Source organism: Haliotis rubra, unplaced genomic scaffold, assembly GCF_003918875.1.
Source record: "Haliotis rubra isolate DU_JTF1 unplaced genomic scaffold, ASM391887v1 Scf970, whole genome shotgun sequence".
Lineage (NCBI taxonomy): Eukaryota > Metazoa > Mollusca > Gastropoda > Lepetellida > Haliotidae > Haliotis > Haliotis rubra.
In genome coordinates, this window is record NW_025767713.1 from 122,383 (window position 1) to 138,300 (window position 15,918).

Below are 15,918 nucleotides of genomic sequence, written 5' to 3' on the forward strand. Positions count from 1 at the left end.
TTCTATATCCCCTGCAACTTCGTTTTTGCGGGGGATAAAAACACAAATACTTTTGAAGTTGACAACAGTCACCAAACATAGTTCCATCTTACCATTTGAGTGTGACAAGGTTTGTGAGGACTCTTAATGCCGTCCTGAGTCTAGCGGCTCCCTCCAGCATTCCGTCCTGGACTTGGGCTGAGCTGCTCTTGAGTCGAGCGTCAAGCTTCGAGATGAACTTTGAGTCCTGGAGGAACTGAAGGGCAATTTCAGGGTCACCCTCCTGGTCAGTTGTCTCAACCACCACGGTCCACTCATCTTCGCTGTCCACTTCCTGTCCACGCAATGTATACACAATGAGTCAAATATGAATTGTGTTCCAAATATATGGTAACAAATACAAATACTTTTTGTTTAATATTGAGCGATGAAAACAAAAAACATGCCATGTAATTGCTTAAGTCACTTAGATCAAAACACACTAGTTCCAAGTAAAAAACACTCTCTCAAAAATATTCAAAAATATTTAGAAATGTTCAATTCCAGTGACCAAGAGTAATGAATTGAATTTATGAAGAGATATGATTCATTTCAACAGCAACAGGACTACAGAAAAGCAATAATATTCTTATATTATCACAAAGTACACATCACTAATATAACAGGAATAGATTAAAGAAATGTTCTAAAACACCCTAGGAGGTAAATATACCAGCATATTTATTCATTCCCTACATCTGGGCTGGCTTGATCCTGTGAGTATGGTTTTACACCGCTTTTAGCAATATTCAAGAAATATCTCGGCGGGGTACACCAGAAATGGGCTTCACACATTGTATCCATGTGGGGAATTGAACCCGGGTCTTCGGAGTGACGAGCAAATGCTTTAACCACTAGGCTACCCCACCACCCCTGGATATAGATGAAACTGCAGCACTGAACAACAAACTTTAAATTCTGTCAACTTGTGATTGATCCACAATCTTATTCTAGTCAAAACTAATTTAGTCTAGAAAGTTGAACTTATCAAATCATAGTCTCTTTGTTAGATTAGTTTGTTTGAACTCAGCAATACTCCAGCGATATTGATGGCAATAAACAGAGTCTATGGTAATGGGCTGCTTAAAACACTGTGGTGGGATTGTTAGTATTTTGATTCAGTTTACATTAGTGGTGTTCCGATTAATTGAAATAATCGAAGATTGGTCGCAGTGACCAAATGACCAAGCAATCGATCACATTTTCTCATAATCGAACATAAACGATTTTGGAACTACTGTTTTAGTCTTTGAAATACTTGACAATGGAACATATCTTAGAAGTTGCCAGGGCCTAAAAACATGTTTATTTCTTAGAAAACTCACTCCACTAACTGAAAAGTCATGACTGAATTTTTCTCTAAGACTCCAGGAAGTTTATGTTTATGATATATTAGTCATCACTTTAATGTAGCAAGTTGCAACATGTTATACTTTTCTGCAGTAACAACCTGGATAGGAAAATCTGAAAAATGACGCTAACCAATTTTTTTCGATGATTGTTCGTTGGTAATGAAGCATTCATCAATTGTGAGATTTCAACCAATTCCGAACACTAGTTTACAAGAACAGAATTGTTACCCAAAAACCCATGCAATGGCACGGTTTGGTTTGTTGTTTAACACAGAACTCAGCAATATTCCAGCTATATGACGGCGGTCTGTAAATAATCGAGTCTGGACCAGAAAAAACCAGTGATCAAGAGCATGGGCATCGACCTGCACAATTGGGAACCGATGACATGTGTCAACGAAGTCAGTGAGCCTGACCACCCAATCCCGTTAGTCGCCTCTTACGACAAGCATGGGTTACTGAAGATCAATTCACAGGTCCACAACACTGAATAAATATTATTTTTTCCAACCACAACCACAGTTTAGGCCTTCAAGAAATCTAACCTCTTCTCCTTCTCCTTCTAGCTTGACATTCTCAATATTCTTCTTCTTCTCCGGGATAGAGTTCTTCCTCTTGATGGTCCGAGGCCCCTCAATCTCAATACTAGGATACTCCTTTTTGTAGTCCTGGCTGATTCTGTTAGGTCGTGGAGTAGGGTCCACATTCTTACAAGAGAATGTAAATGTAAACAGAATGAGTAGCTCTATCTCTGTGATCTTTTGGTATATTATAACTGTCTGCATGGTGGCAAAATACAAGATAACATTACATATCTGATGTATGTTACATACTTAATGTGAATCTAATATTAAATCATTTACTATATTACATAGTAGTGGTGTTCCGATGATGGAAATAATCGAAAATCGATCGAAGGATTAAAAATAATTATCGATTGTAAGAAACATGTTTTCAATTAATAGGAATTTTGTTGTTTTAGTATAACACACTTGAATGAAGTAAACTAACCATTAAATTTCATAAATATTTTTTCATGCCTGCATTTCATGGCATGACACTATTAGTTATATAACACATTAATTTGAAAAAAACTGGGGAAAACCCCTTAAAATTGGTGACAACATTAAAAATGTATATATTTCGATTATAATCGATAATCATTCCCTATAAGTCCTCCAATAATCAATAGTGGATTTCGGTTCCGATTCCCAACACTATTACATAGTCGTATATCTAGGGAAAATATAATCCTAAAATAGACAATTTTCTTCAGACTACATCTATCCACACCACTTTGGAGACCAAAGTTTGGCTGAAATATTGAAAGAAGGAAAAAATATAATTGTCAAGGTACGCTATTTTAGTAATGACTATTGTTATGAAAGAGATAACTTGTATTTCGTTGAGTTGCTCAAAGAGTCTATAATGTGAAGTTTTACATATTTGCTTTGCATGAAATAAAAGGAAAATGAAAGTAAACACTTTTAAGAAAGTCAAAATATTGAAGAAACTAGTATTTACTCCATTTTGACTCCCAGGGTATTGATAAATCCTTGGACTATGTCAAATGAAATGGTAAGCCAGCCTTGAAACTCGGGACCCTTCTTGCTAAGAAATAAGTCACAAACATTATTCAGGCTCTCCTGTAAATCTGAAGCAGTGCAAAAGAATTCTAATTTCTAATTCATTCTGAGAAATATAAGAAAAAGCAATTGATATTGAAATTATTGCATAGCAATAATTGTTGTTTTCCCAAAAAGCTGAATAGGAAACTTGTCACACTTAAAATTGCTGATTTATTTAAGCAACGACAAGCTTTTTAAGATGAACCCAAAAGAATGTAAAAAACATAAGCCTAAATAATAAATAAATATATACCATATACACTGACCACCATATATTTAATTGGGTGTCTCAGTTAACTGTTGAGCTTTCGCCCACAAGAGTTATCTCCCTTAGCCTTCTTTATGTAAATAGATGAGAGTATGAAAACAAACTAATCACAATGTAATAAAGTGACAAATAGTTAGATAGTGAATATAATAGTAAGAGTGAGAAGTTACAACAGTAATCAAAGGTGATACATAGCGTTGAAAAGTTTAACATTTGTTTCTATCTTAAAGGCACAATGTCACACATTTTCGACAATATTTTGGCCTATATTATATATATTGGGCCATATGCACTCACTTTAGCTTCCTATTGATGCAATAAAAGACTTATTACCCCTTACGACTTGCCTGAAATTGATAATTGAAACTTTGAGGTGAACAGCTTCCAAACAGAGAACTCGTGCCATATATGGAATGTAAACAATTGCTCCGTAATCAAAAACTGTCCAACGCCGTGCTGTTGGTGTTTGCCGAACTGGTTTCAATCACAAGTTGTGCGTACGATAATAATAATCGTAAAGAGCTCCAAGGGACATAACTCTAAGGGCTCGCTTGAAATAATGTTCGGCTAGTAGAGAGTCGATTTAATGCTATGTTGCATTAATTCATTCAAACTTTTCAATTTAATATTGTAATCTAAATACATAATTTTCTAAAAAATAAAGCATATGGTAGTTTCCGTGAGGGCTGATAGTTAGTATCATTGAGAGAAATGCATTATTTATCTCGAGAAGTGTGGTGTGATATAGTGCCTTTAAGGACCACATGAACTGAATGCTTAGTTCAATCATGTCAATGTTACCTTTCTGTAAACAAATATAATGATATTAAATATAGGCAAATTAATTAACTGTAGTGACTTCTAATCCACTATCACAGGATCCTGGCACATCTAAGGGAAGCAATCCTACACATCTTACACCAACAGATACACCTTATCATAAAACAATCAAAACACTTGTTCTTAAATTCTTATTCATTCAGACAATTACCATTTTGTTACTGTGTCTCCATACCTATATTTTTATAGCTCTTGAAGCTCCATCATTTTAATTACATAAATTCATCTAAACAATTTAAAATGAAGCAAAAGAGAGAGAGAGAGCATAAAACAGATAATGGACACTTTCCATTACTGGAAAAAGCAACACAAGAGCTACTGGCTGGGATAACTACTTTCTACATATATATCAAATATAATGTATATAATATAAAGTAGAGATCTATAGGAAAAAAGCAAGACATGAAAAATACAAGATGGAATTGAAATTCAAGAAATGACTGAATAAAAGCTAAAAGTTGAAAAGATTGATTGGGGTTCGTTCACAGCCAACCTATTCAGAAGTTCTTCAGTTTTATTAATGTGTGTCAGCTTGAGTTGAGACTGTGCATGGGTTTAAGAAACTTTCGCAATATACCGAGTAATAAAAAAGCAGATGACACCAGAAGAGGGTTTTACAGATGACACACGTGGGGAATCAAAGTATATACTCAAACCTGGGAACTGGATCGATGAGTGAGGAATGGGTTTACTTTTTACACAGCTTTTAGCAAACTAACAGCAATATCATGGCGGGGGGACACCAGTCATGGCCTGCACATATTGTACCCATGTGGGGAATCAAACCTGGGTCTTCGGTGTGATGAGAGAACACTTTAACCACTAGGCCTACCCCATCACCCCAGAACTGAATTGATGAGTTAGTGAATTTAGTTTTACGCCGCTTTTAGCAATATTCCAGCAATATCTGGCAGGGGACACTAGAAATGGGCTTCACACATTGTACCTCATTCTCTTCCCACAGAGGTTACTTGTCATATCTTCCTACGAACCTCTGTTCTAATACAGCCATATTTCCCGGTTCTCGTAAAACCCTAGCGGCAAAAGATCGCAACATGAATTATCTCCCTTCTTTCTATCCAATCAGAACACGTATTACATCGACTTAGATTCAACTTGACTAACACAAGCAAATGTGGGGCCACAAATATCCCCCATCTGCCGGGGAATTGTGTTGATGTTACACACAAGACATTTAATGGCTAGCTTGTCCGTTGTCAACGAGGGCGATGGAGACGCCACTGATCCGCCATAACATGACTGAGTTCTGTCTAGAAGAAACGTTTGCGCATCGCGCAGGGGAAGAAATTTAGTTTTTCTCGAAGCATATGGAAATTACCGAGGCCTTGCGAATGATCACTTTTGAAACAATGTCGCTGATTGTACAACTAAATCTGATTGCCTCCAATCACGAGTCTTGAACGCTCACACCATGAAAGGGCCGTATTAGAACAGAGGTTACGTAGGAAGATATGACAGGAGTAACCTCTGTTGGAAGAGAATGATTGTACCTGGGTCTTCAGCGAAAAAAGTGAACACTTTAGCCAATAGCCTACCCCACTGTCCCATAGCAGATTTCTGTGGGACAGTGGAATGACAGGCAGTAGAAACACAGACATTTATCACTTCCGTAAAACCCATATGCATTATACTGACAAATCTAACCCAAAAAAATCAGGATTTGAACCAACAGGTTTTTGGCACATCAAAGAGATACAACTCTTATCGAACAGGGTGCCGTTCCTCAAGCCGATCGTAACCTAAGACAATCGTAACTCCCATACTTTAACATAGACTTACGACTGTCCTAGCGCTACGATCGATTTGAGGAACGGGACCCAGTTCTTTAGAAAAATGGCCAAGCTTGTCACAGTGAAAGAAAAGAGAGTGAGTGACAGTGGTGGTCTACACTACAGCCTGGGTATTGAGTGTCAATGAACGGCTCCTTGACAGCAGAGAGGATGGTTTAAGAAACAACGATATAATTTGGTGAGTGTTACCTCCAGGATTGTTGGCTCCTATACAATTATAAACAAAATAGGTTTTAATATCATCTTGTGGAATATACGACAAATCGATCAAAGCAGTTTATGATTGTCGCAGTTCATTTTTACAAATTTGTTCTTAACATGTTCACATACAATATATAAGATTTACAGATATATCTCAAGTAGTAATTTTGGAAGTGGATATTACACTAGACCCTCTGCAAACAATGGAAGAATATTGTTATAATTGTTGCACACACTCTGGTAGAAGTTCTAGAAAGTGGTTAAAAATGATCAAGTGCCTGGATGAATGGATGGGTTGTGGTCATCTGAACAGTTAACAATCATAATGTCTTATTATGTGTGAAAATTCAGTCAGTCAGTCAGTCAGTCAGTCAGTCAGTCAGTCAGTCTATGTGAGTGTCAGTCAGTCTGTGTGAGTGTCTGTCAGTCAGTCAGTCTGTGTGAGTGTCTGTCAGTCAGTCAGTCTATGTGACTGTCAGTCTGTCAGTCAGTCTGTGTGTGTGAGTGTCAGTCAGTCAGTCTGTGTGAGTGTCAGTCAGTCAGTCAGTCAGTCAGTCTGTCTGTCTGTCTGTCTGTCTGTGTGAGTCAGTCAGTCAGTCAGTCTGTCTGTCTGTCTCTGTCAGTGTCTGTCTGTGTGTGTGTCTGTGTCTGTCTCTGTGTGTGTGTGTGTGTGTGTGTCTGTGTGTCTGTGTCTGTGTGTGTGTGTGTGTGTGTGTGTGTGTGTGTGTGTGTGTGTGTGTGTGTGTGTGTGTGTGTGTGTGTGTCTGAAATGGTGTTATCATATTTGGGACTTTTGCACTGCTTTAGTGTTGTTCATGCAAGTGAGAGTGGTGTGTCTGCTGGCACCTGTCCAGACAAATGAGATCCCATGCTGCAGTTCAACATGGCCATCCCATTCTCACACAGGCAGCAAGTCCTTGATTTACCCCTTTAATGCCGATCACCAGGCAGGGTAACAAAAATTACCACCTCTTAACATATTTAGGCAGGAATGAGATGAGGATGGCTCATACAATGAATCATCACTGACACAAGCAGACATGTAGAAGATCAACCATCTTTGTAGACATAACAGATAACATGTTCTGACTTGGAAATGTAATAAATGATCTTTAATGAGATCAGTATTAAATGTATAAGTACCTTGGATGTGCCATTGTCCTCCCATTGCTGTGAGTGTGGCCTGTCTGGGTGGATTGGCATCGGTTCTTGGGCAGTCACCTCCCTCTTGTCTCCCCATGCCTGGGTTCGAGTCTCTTTAGCTGATTTCTAAAAGAAATACCAGAACATACAAAACAAAACAACTTCATACTTGCCTTATTCAGAACAGAAAACAACCCCTGATGACATCAGATAATTAACTGCCCCCTTGTGAATGAGTGAGTGAGTTGGGTATTACACTGCTTATAGCAATATTCAAGGAATTATCACAGCGGGGTAACTGCCCCCATGTGACATAAAACACAGTGGACATCCCATGTGACATCTAACCCAGTGAACACCACCTTGTGGCATCCAACACAGTGAACACCGCCTTGTGGCATCTAACACAGTGAACACCCCTTGTGACATCCAACAGTGAATACCACCTAGTGATATCCAACACAGTGAACACCACGTAGTGGCATCCAACACAGTGAACACCACCTTGGGGCATCCAACCCAGTGAACCCTCCTATATGACATCCAACCCGGTGAACACCCCTTGTGACATCCAACCTGGTGAACACCCATATATGACATCCAACCTGGTGAACACTCATATATGACATCAAACACAGTGAACACCCCTATATGAAATCCAACCCAGTGAACACCTATTGTGACATCCAATCCAGTGAACACCGCCTTGTGGCATCTAACACAGTGAACACCCCTTGTGACATCCAACAGTGAATACCACCTAGTGATATCCAACACAGTGAACACCACGTAGTGGCATCCAACACAGTGAACACCACCTTGGGGCATCCAACCCAGTGAACCCTCCTATATGACATCCAACCCGGTGAACACCCCTTGTGACATCCAACCTGGTGAACACCCATATATGACATCCAACCTGATACATCCAACGAGTGAACACCAACCTGGTGAACACTCATATATGACATCAAACACAGTGAACACCCCTATATGAAATCCAACCCAGTGAACACCTATTGTGACATCCAACCCAGTGAACACACCTACATGACATCCAGCACAGTGAACACCCCTTGTGATATCCAACACAATGAACACACCTAAATGACATCCAACCCAGTGAACACCCCTTGTGATATCCAACACAGTGAACGCCTCTTGTGACATCCAACACAGTGAACACACCTACATCACATCCAACCCAGTAAACCCCCTATATGACATCCAACACAATGAACCCCCTAGTGACATCCAACACAGTGAACACACCTACATGACATCCAGCACACAGTGACCCCTATGACATCCAACACAGTGACACACCCCTTGTGATATCCAACACCTTGTGACACACACCTACATGACATCCAACACAGTGAACACCCCTATATGACATTGTGAACACCCCTTGTGCTATCCAACCCAGTGAACACCCCTTGTGACATCCACCTACAGTGACATCCAGCACACAGTGAACACCCCCCTATATGACAACCAACACAGTGAACACCCCTTGTGACATCCAACACAGTGAACACCCCTTGTGACATCCAACACAGTGAACACTTTTGTGACATCCAACACAGTGAACACACCTACATGACATCACTACAGTGAACACCCCTATATGACATCCAACCCAGTGAACACCCCTTGTGCTATCCAACCCAGCGAACACCCCTTGTGACATCCAACACAGTGTACACCCTGTATGACATCACACAGTGTACAATCTGTATGACATCCAACGCAGTGAACCCCCTTGTGACATCCAACGCAGTGAACACTCCCATATGACATACCTTCTTCTCTTCCTCCATGGCCTTCTTCCTGGCCTTGGCAAGGATCTTGGAGGTGCCAGGTGGGTGGGCTTTCTCCTTGGCCTGCTGCTCCTTCTTCAGTATCATGGAGGCTGACAGGGGCTGGGTGAACGGGCTGTCTGTCTTGGTGTCTTCCTCATTTACTGGAACATGCAGAAGACTCGGCTACATAGGCGTGTCAATGAGATGTATTAACTGGACTGATCACATTAACAAATTAAATTAGCCCTACACTGAGGGCACTAATGTACAGAAGCAAACTCCTGAGAGTTGACAAAACTGTTAATGTCCAATGCCACCCAGCAGTTGTATAGCAAGTTTTGACAAACCAATACCCTATGTCCCCACTACCTTGATGATCTCCACTACCTAGGGTTGGTGAAGCAGGTCCAGCCAAGACAAACCAATACCCCCTACCTTTGATGCCCTCCGCCACCCAGGGTTCATGAAGCAAGTCCAGGCAAAACAAACCAATACCCCATGTCCCCCCTTCTTTTGATGCCCTCTGCCACCCATGGATGGTGAAGCAGGTCCGGCCAGGACAGACCAATACCCCATGTCCCCCTACCTTTAATGCTCTCCGCTACCCAGGGGTAGTGGAGCAGGTCCGGCCAGGAGTACCCATACCCCATGTCCCCCCTACCTTTAATGCCCTCTGCCACCCATGGATGGTGAAGCAGTTCCGGCCAGGACAGTCTCTGGCGTGGGTTCTTGTTTAGGAGACCCTGAAGGAAGTCCTTGAAGGGAACACTCATGTTCTTTGGCCACTTGACCGGGTCCTTGATGATCATGTTGACCAGCTGGAAGATGCTGTTTGTGTAGAATGGTGGAGCCCCAGTGAACAGCTCATACAGGATACAGCCGAGAGCCCTGGTCAGGTGGAAAGTGGACATAATGGAATATTAGCATGGTCTTTAAAGGCACACTTTCATACTTCATACTGAAAATTTACCAGCAAGTCAGGCCAGTGACTGTGGAGGTTTACTGGCCCGATTGGATTTTTACTAGCCATGGGCTAGCGGGCCAGTGGCTATTTCGCACACAGCCTAGGGGGAACACTAACACTGATAATATTAGCCACACCATATCTGTCATGAAACTGCCATAAGTTCCCTTCACATTTCTTCTTAATAAAGTTATCAACTCACCACAAGTCTGCAGTGTGATCATATGGTTTCTCCTCCACCAACTCGGGGGACATGTACAGTGGAGTTCCCTGTAAACATGAACACATATATATGTCTGCAACAAAAGCTATCCGTCTACCCAGTTGAGAGAATGTAATGCTATTTATAGAGTCAAACTTGAAATACTAGAGAATTTGCAAAAGCTGGTTGTTTGACAGTTCTGATTTGCATTTCAAATGTGTTTTTATTCATTTGTTTTAACACCAATATTACTGGTAATATAATATAGTGTATGAACTATGATAAACGTAAGGGAAGCAACTCTGCACAGTGTAATGTGTTTCCTTGCACTACTGCCCCTTCAAGAGTTCATTCATAGAGATTATTACTAGGGGTGACTATTGAGGGGGAAACAACTATTGCGATAGCGATAGTCTATTGCGACCAACTATTGCAATACTCCCAAAGTAACATTTCATTGACACTAGAACGAGTTTCACCATGTTCACAACCCATGTGGTCCTAAGCAACAAACATAGTGAGTGAGTGAGTTAACTTTTACGCCGCACTCGGCAATATTACAGCTATATGGCGGCAGTCTGTAAATAATCAAGACTGGACCAGACAATCATGTGATCAACAGCATGAGCATCGTTCTACACAATTTGGATACAATGACATGTGTCAAGCAAGTCAGCGAGCCTGACCACCCGATCCCGTTAGTCGCCTCTTACCACAAGCATGGGTTACTGAAGATCAATTCTAACACGGATCTTTGCGGGTCTATTTTGAGACAGGTATTTTCTTCACCTTTATAGACGTGAGGACAAACGTGTTGAAGCTCATGGCCCTAGCAAATCCGAAGTCACAGAGTTTGACACAGCCTCCCTTGCCCAGCAGGATGTTCTGGGGCTTCATGTCTCGATGGAGGATACGATGGGAGTGGAGGTAGAAGAGAGCGGACACAAGATGGCAGGCAATCAACTGAACCTGGAACAAAGACAAAGTCATTGCGTGAGTGAGTGAGTGAGTTTAGTTTTACACCACACTCAACAATATGCCAGATGGCGGCAGTCTGTATATAATCTATTGCAACATACTACTGCGATAGGGATAGTCTATTGCAACAAATATAGAATTTTTTTAAGGATAACAACTTCTTGAGTGATCACTCCTGCTTGACAACGGTACACTAATCTGTATCGAAACGTAGCACTCATGAAATACAGAAGTTGTTATCCATAAAAATTGTTTTATATTGTACATCTCAACTTCTTAAATGCCACTCAAACAAGTTATTGCAATGAACTATTGCAATACTATTGCATTAGTTTCTCTCCTTGAATTGTCTCATTTCCCCAAATGAATGTATAGTTTATACGAAATAAAAACAAGTTGAAGTAGTTTCAGTCTCTTTCAATAACTGACAAGAAACTTGAAACCCAAATCAAGTAAACAGTTAAAACATAAACTTATTGTTATTCACAATTTCAAACACTGAGTTGCATGCCGTGTTTGCCGCCATGTTTGTTTAAGAGGGGCAGATAACTCTAAATCAAAGTGAACGAATTTAGTACTTCCTGTATTTTGCGCTTCGCATTTATCAACAGAAGACAATTCCTACACTATCGCTAGTCACACATACTATTGATGCATCGATAGGTTTTCGTTTCTACCAGTGATTAATTGCTATCGGAGACTCAACAATTGCAATCCATCGATAGTTTGATTCATTGTTACAGCACCAATGTCAAGTATAGATAGCTGGGGAAGTATTCTAACCCAGATTCTCCACAGCGCTAGCATATACTGCACCTGTTCTTCGGGTAAATTCCCATCATCTTCCAGGATCTGAAACAATTCACCCTGAGCGTAGTCTGTCACCACCACAACCTGGAGATAGAAACATGAATTTAAAAAATCAAACAAATGCAGCTATGGGACATAGTGCTTACATGTCCATACTAATCTTTTTCATTAGCTGTTAATATTGTCAAATAAAACATGGTAGGAATGCCAAATGCATGGTCAGGTTTCACTTCCAAGTTTCAAAAGAATCTAACATATAAATGCTGTTGTCACTGTGGGGAAAGAAACATGTACCACGTGGTGAGTTTGAGTGAGTTTAGTTTTACGCCACCTTTAGCAAAATTCCAACAATAAAAATATTCACAGCAGGGAACACCAAAAGTGGGCTGCACACATTGTACCCATATGGGGATTTAAACCCAGGCCTTCGTCATGACAAGTGAAAACTTTAACCACCAGGCTACCCCTTGTTCTCTTACTATTTGATGGTCAGAGTTTACTAACCCTTACTACTGCATGGTCAGATTTTATGACAAGCAAATACCGTAACAACTTAGTTACCCCACTGCCCCACATGGTACAAATATCTAAATGCAATGTAATTTCTATACTTGACTTACCTCCTTGTCTGTTTCAAAACTATCTAACATTTCAATGATATTGTCATGATGCAGGCCACGCATGATCTCAATTTCCCGACGCAAACTCCGTAGCTCCTTTTCAGACTTGCCAAACTTGGGGATAAACTTGAGGGCAACAATCTTAACAGGAACAAAAAGTATTTTTTGATGAATCCTTAGAATATTGTTACAGCTAGCCAGCCCGATGTCTGGTAAAATATTTAGATGTAATATAGATCTGAGTAATATCTGAGTAATATTACCAGCCCTGATGTCTGGCTGGGGTTTTGGCTTATTTTATACACTGCATCATGTTACATAAATATCTTCTCCTTGATAATTGTGGTCAGACTTCTACATGATCTACAGTATAGCATTCTAAATCTTTTTTAAACAAACATATATTGAACTTTAATGATTTGATTTTTCAGAAACTTTCATGATGTAAAGAACTAAATGAATTCTAAAAGATAAAAATATAATCTCAGTTAGTCACAAACACGCATTAAGAAGGACTGTCTCTCACGTAGGCTACATGTTACATCCTCTACTATATGTTAGCCGCAAAGACAATACAACCTACCTGGCCTGTGTACTTTTTTCTGCCCTTGTAGACCTTGCCAAATGATCCCTCCCCAATAATATCCAGTACGTGGTAGTTGTCCATCTTATGCACAGTTTGATATTTGGAGCATCAAGTTTCAATGAACAGGCATAACCTGAAAATTAAACATGTCACACAAAGGTAGTACGACACTGTACACTTTTTTCCATCAAGTACAGATTCAAGTATGTTTTGGGGTTGAAACTCTCAGAGTTAGGCACCTAACTGACAGCAAAGACACCAATTTAACTCACAGATGCACCACGTTTTGAACACTTTCTAAAAGGCATTGACACCATAATATTTGTCACACACAAAGACAGGACACTCTGCAAATAAACGATTTCGTGGTGCTAGATCTACTGCGTCTGCGACTGGAACTAAATACCAAACAGCATTATCCATTCACTATCAAAAACAGACATGGACAGTGCAAAAAGATTGTGCCAAACATTATAATTCCATTTCTTTGCTTTCTTGATTGAGCGTTGTGGATTTCCGTATCACGTTTGACCAGGGATGAGCGTCAGTTAATATTCACAAAACTGACCCATACTGATGAAATATTTTAAACTGAGAATGCGTGACTACTGAATACCTGAGAATGACAGCTTTTTGTCGGTCTAAAATAAGAACCTAGATAGGCGATATCATCGTAACCAAAGAAAACAATTTCTCGCCGCCATCTTGTTTGTATCGCGTTCCATTCTAAGCTCCAGGCAGCATTTTGCTGGGCCTCGGTAGCATGAGCGCTGTACTGGAGTTTATTAGGCAAAAGACGGTCTCATTCGTAACTACTCGCCTCTTTCCGTGAGCTACAAGAAGACTCGCACCCCATTCGTGACCCACTCGTGTTATTCCGGGACAAGCCGAATACCGAAGGGGCGAGTGGTGACGAATGACTCGCACCCCTAAAGTACGCCATTTTTGCCAAGAATCGTGGCAAACCAATCAAATCGCGCGTAGTAAAACGCATTTCGAAGCATGAAATTGGCGGCACCGTTGAAGTTTGAAACTTCGCTAAACTATGCAAAGCACAATTTAAACATAAACTTTGAGCTAAAGGAACAGAAACACTGAAACATTTACAAAGGGAATGACTATTGATGTTTTGCCCCCGGGATATAGGATATTCAAGGAGCCATGTTTGGAAATTCAGAGTTATCTTTCCTTGGTAATAGTGCTAGACTATTTTCATCTCCATGCCCGTTTGCGCTTAGACAAGGCCCAGTCGTAAACATGGCCACGAGAGGGGTACGAGCCGCCATCCGGCTTGCCGGAATGACACGAGTAGTTACGAATGAAGGCGGTCTCTGTGAGCATTATCAGCCTCGAGCGCCAACGTTATGTTTTCGTATCTATAGACATTTCTCTCTATTTCAATTGTTCGTTAATCTTTTTGGAAATTAAATTTCTATTGTTTCAATAACTTCCACGGTATTTCAGTTCTTCCCTCGTAATTTTATACGTTTTAGGAAAAAATAATCAATATTACAAGTTATTTCTTAATTTGTTACTTGAAGTATTTTTTTTCAAATATACTCTGCAAAAAAAGAAACGCACAGGTGAAAACACAGGAATGTAAACACTTTATTTTGTTTCCAAATAAAACTTTAACTAATGATCGCACGAACGTAAAATTTCACATGGATGTTGTCAAGAGTCAGCTTTACAACATGCAGCTATCATTTGTCTCTGAAACCATTGCACCGGGCGTACAGATGGCGTGGAGGTCAGTACCTGTTGTGACCACCTCGAGCTTGCAACACAGCTTGGCACCTCCTGTCCATGGACATGATCAGTCTTTGAATCCGTGCTTGGGGGATCCTCCTCCATTCCTCCTGCAAGGCTTGAGGCAGTTGTTGCAACGTTTGGGGTTGAGGCTGACGACGTCGAACGCGTTTCCCAAGCTGGTCCCACAAATGCTCTATTGGGTTCAAATCGGGGATTTTGAAGGCCAGGGAAGAACTGTGATGTTCTGATTCGTCAGGTAGTCCATCGTGATGCGAGCCACGTGCGGTCTGGCGTTGTCCTGTTGGAAAACGTGACGTTGAGGGTTGATGACAGGTAAAAGATGACGTTGCAGAATTTCATCCCTGTAACGAATTGCAGTCAGGTTACCACGGACGTGCACCAAGTCACTTCTCCCGTTGTAAGAAATGGCCCCATACCATCACACTTCCCTCCAAATCTGTCCGCTTCAACTACACAATTACGGGCGTAACGTTCGTTTCTCCGTCTATAGACCCTCGTCCTACCATCGTGTCTTTGAAGTTGGAAACGAGATTCGTCGCTGAACCAAATTCGCTGCCAATGTCTCCAATTCCATCTCTGGACGTTCCTGTACCATCGAACACGTGCCAGGCGATGATGAGGTCGTAGTGTGCATCCTACGTGAGGTCGTCGAGGGCGTATCCCGTGCTGTCTGAGGCGATTTCTGATGGTCTGGGCGGAGACGCGGCGAAGACCTGGGACGTTCTCTGCTGTTTGTGTTGCTGGGACGGCCCGGTTACGTAAATGGAACACCCGGATGTAGCGGTCCTGTGCAGCATTGGTTACCCGTGGTCTACCACTCCGAGGTCGGTCGCGGGTCGAGCCCAGTTGATTGTAGCGCCTCCATAAACGGGAAATTGTTGTGTGATGCACGTTGAAGTGTCTTGCAACTGATGACTGA

General features: G+C 41.0%; 1 protein-coding gene across 3 annotated transcripts in view; it reads right to left on the reverse strand.

Moving 5' to 3' along the window:
• Positions 1 to 14,054, reverse strand: part of LOC124265316 (serine/threonine-protein kinase 36-like) — a 60,021-nt gene extending 45,967 nt beyond the window's left edge. Inside the window, exons 1-12 of one of the 3 annotated variants that reach the window (XM_046700108.1) lie at positions 13,881 to 14,054; positions 13,224 to 13,359; positions 12,641 to 12,781; positions 12,027 to 12,104; positions 11,022 to 11,201; positions 10,233 to 10,300; positions 9,728 to 9,954; positions 9,067 to 9,227; positions 7,262 to 7,387; positions 6,107 to 6,124; positions 1,916 to 2,077; positions 93 to 313 (exon numbers count right to left, since the gene is read on the reverse strand). In XM_046700108.1, the coding sequence (XP_046556064.1) occupies positions 93 to 313; positions 1,916 to 2,077; positions 6,107 to 6,124; positions 7,262 to 7,387; positions 9,067 to 9,227; positions 9,728 to 9,954; positions 10,233 to 10,300; positions 11,022 to 11,201; positions 12,027 to 12,104; positions 12,641 to 12,781; positions 13,224 to 13,307 (1,466 nt within the window). In that variant the 5' untranslated portion in view covers positions 13,308 to 13,359; positions 13,881 to 14,054. Of the gene's footprint in view, positions 1 to 92; positions 314 to 1,915; positions 2,078 to 6,106; positions 6,125 to 7,261; positions 7,388 to 9,066; positions 9,228 to 9,727; positions 9,955 to 10,232; positions 10,301 to 11,021; positions 11,202 to 12,026; positions 12,105 to 12,640; positions 12,782 to 13,223; positions 13,360 to 13,842 lie in introns of all 3 variants that reach the window. The other 2 variants (XM_046700107.1, XM_046700109.1) reach the window with 2 other exon arrangements.
• Positions 14,055 to 15,918: the final 1,864 nt, after the last annotated feature.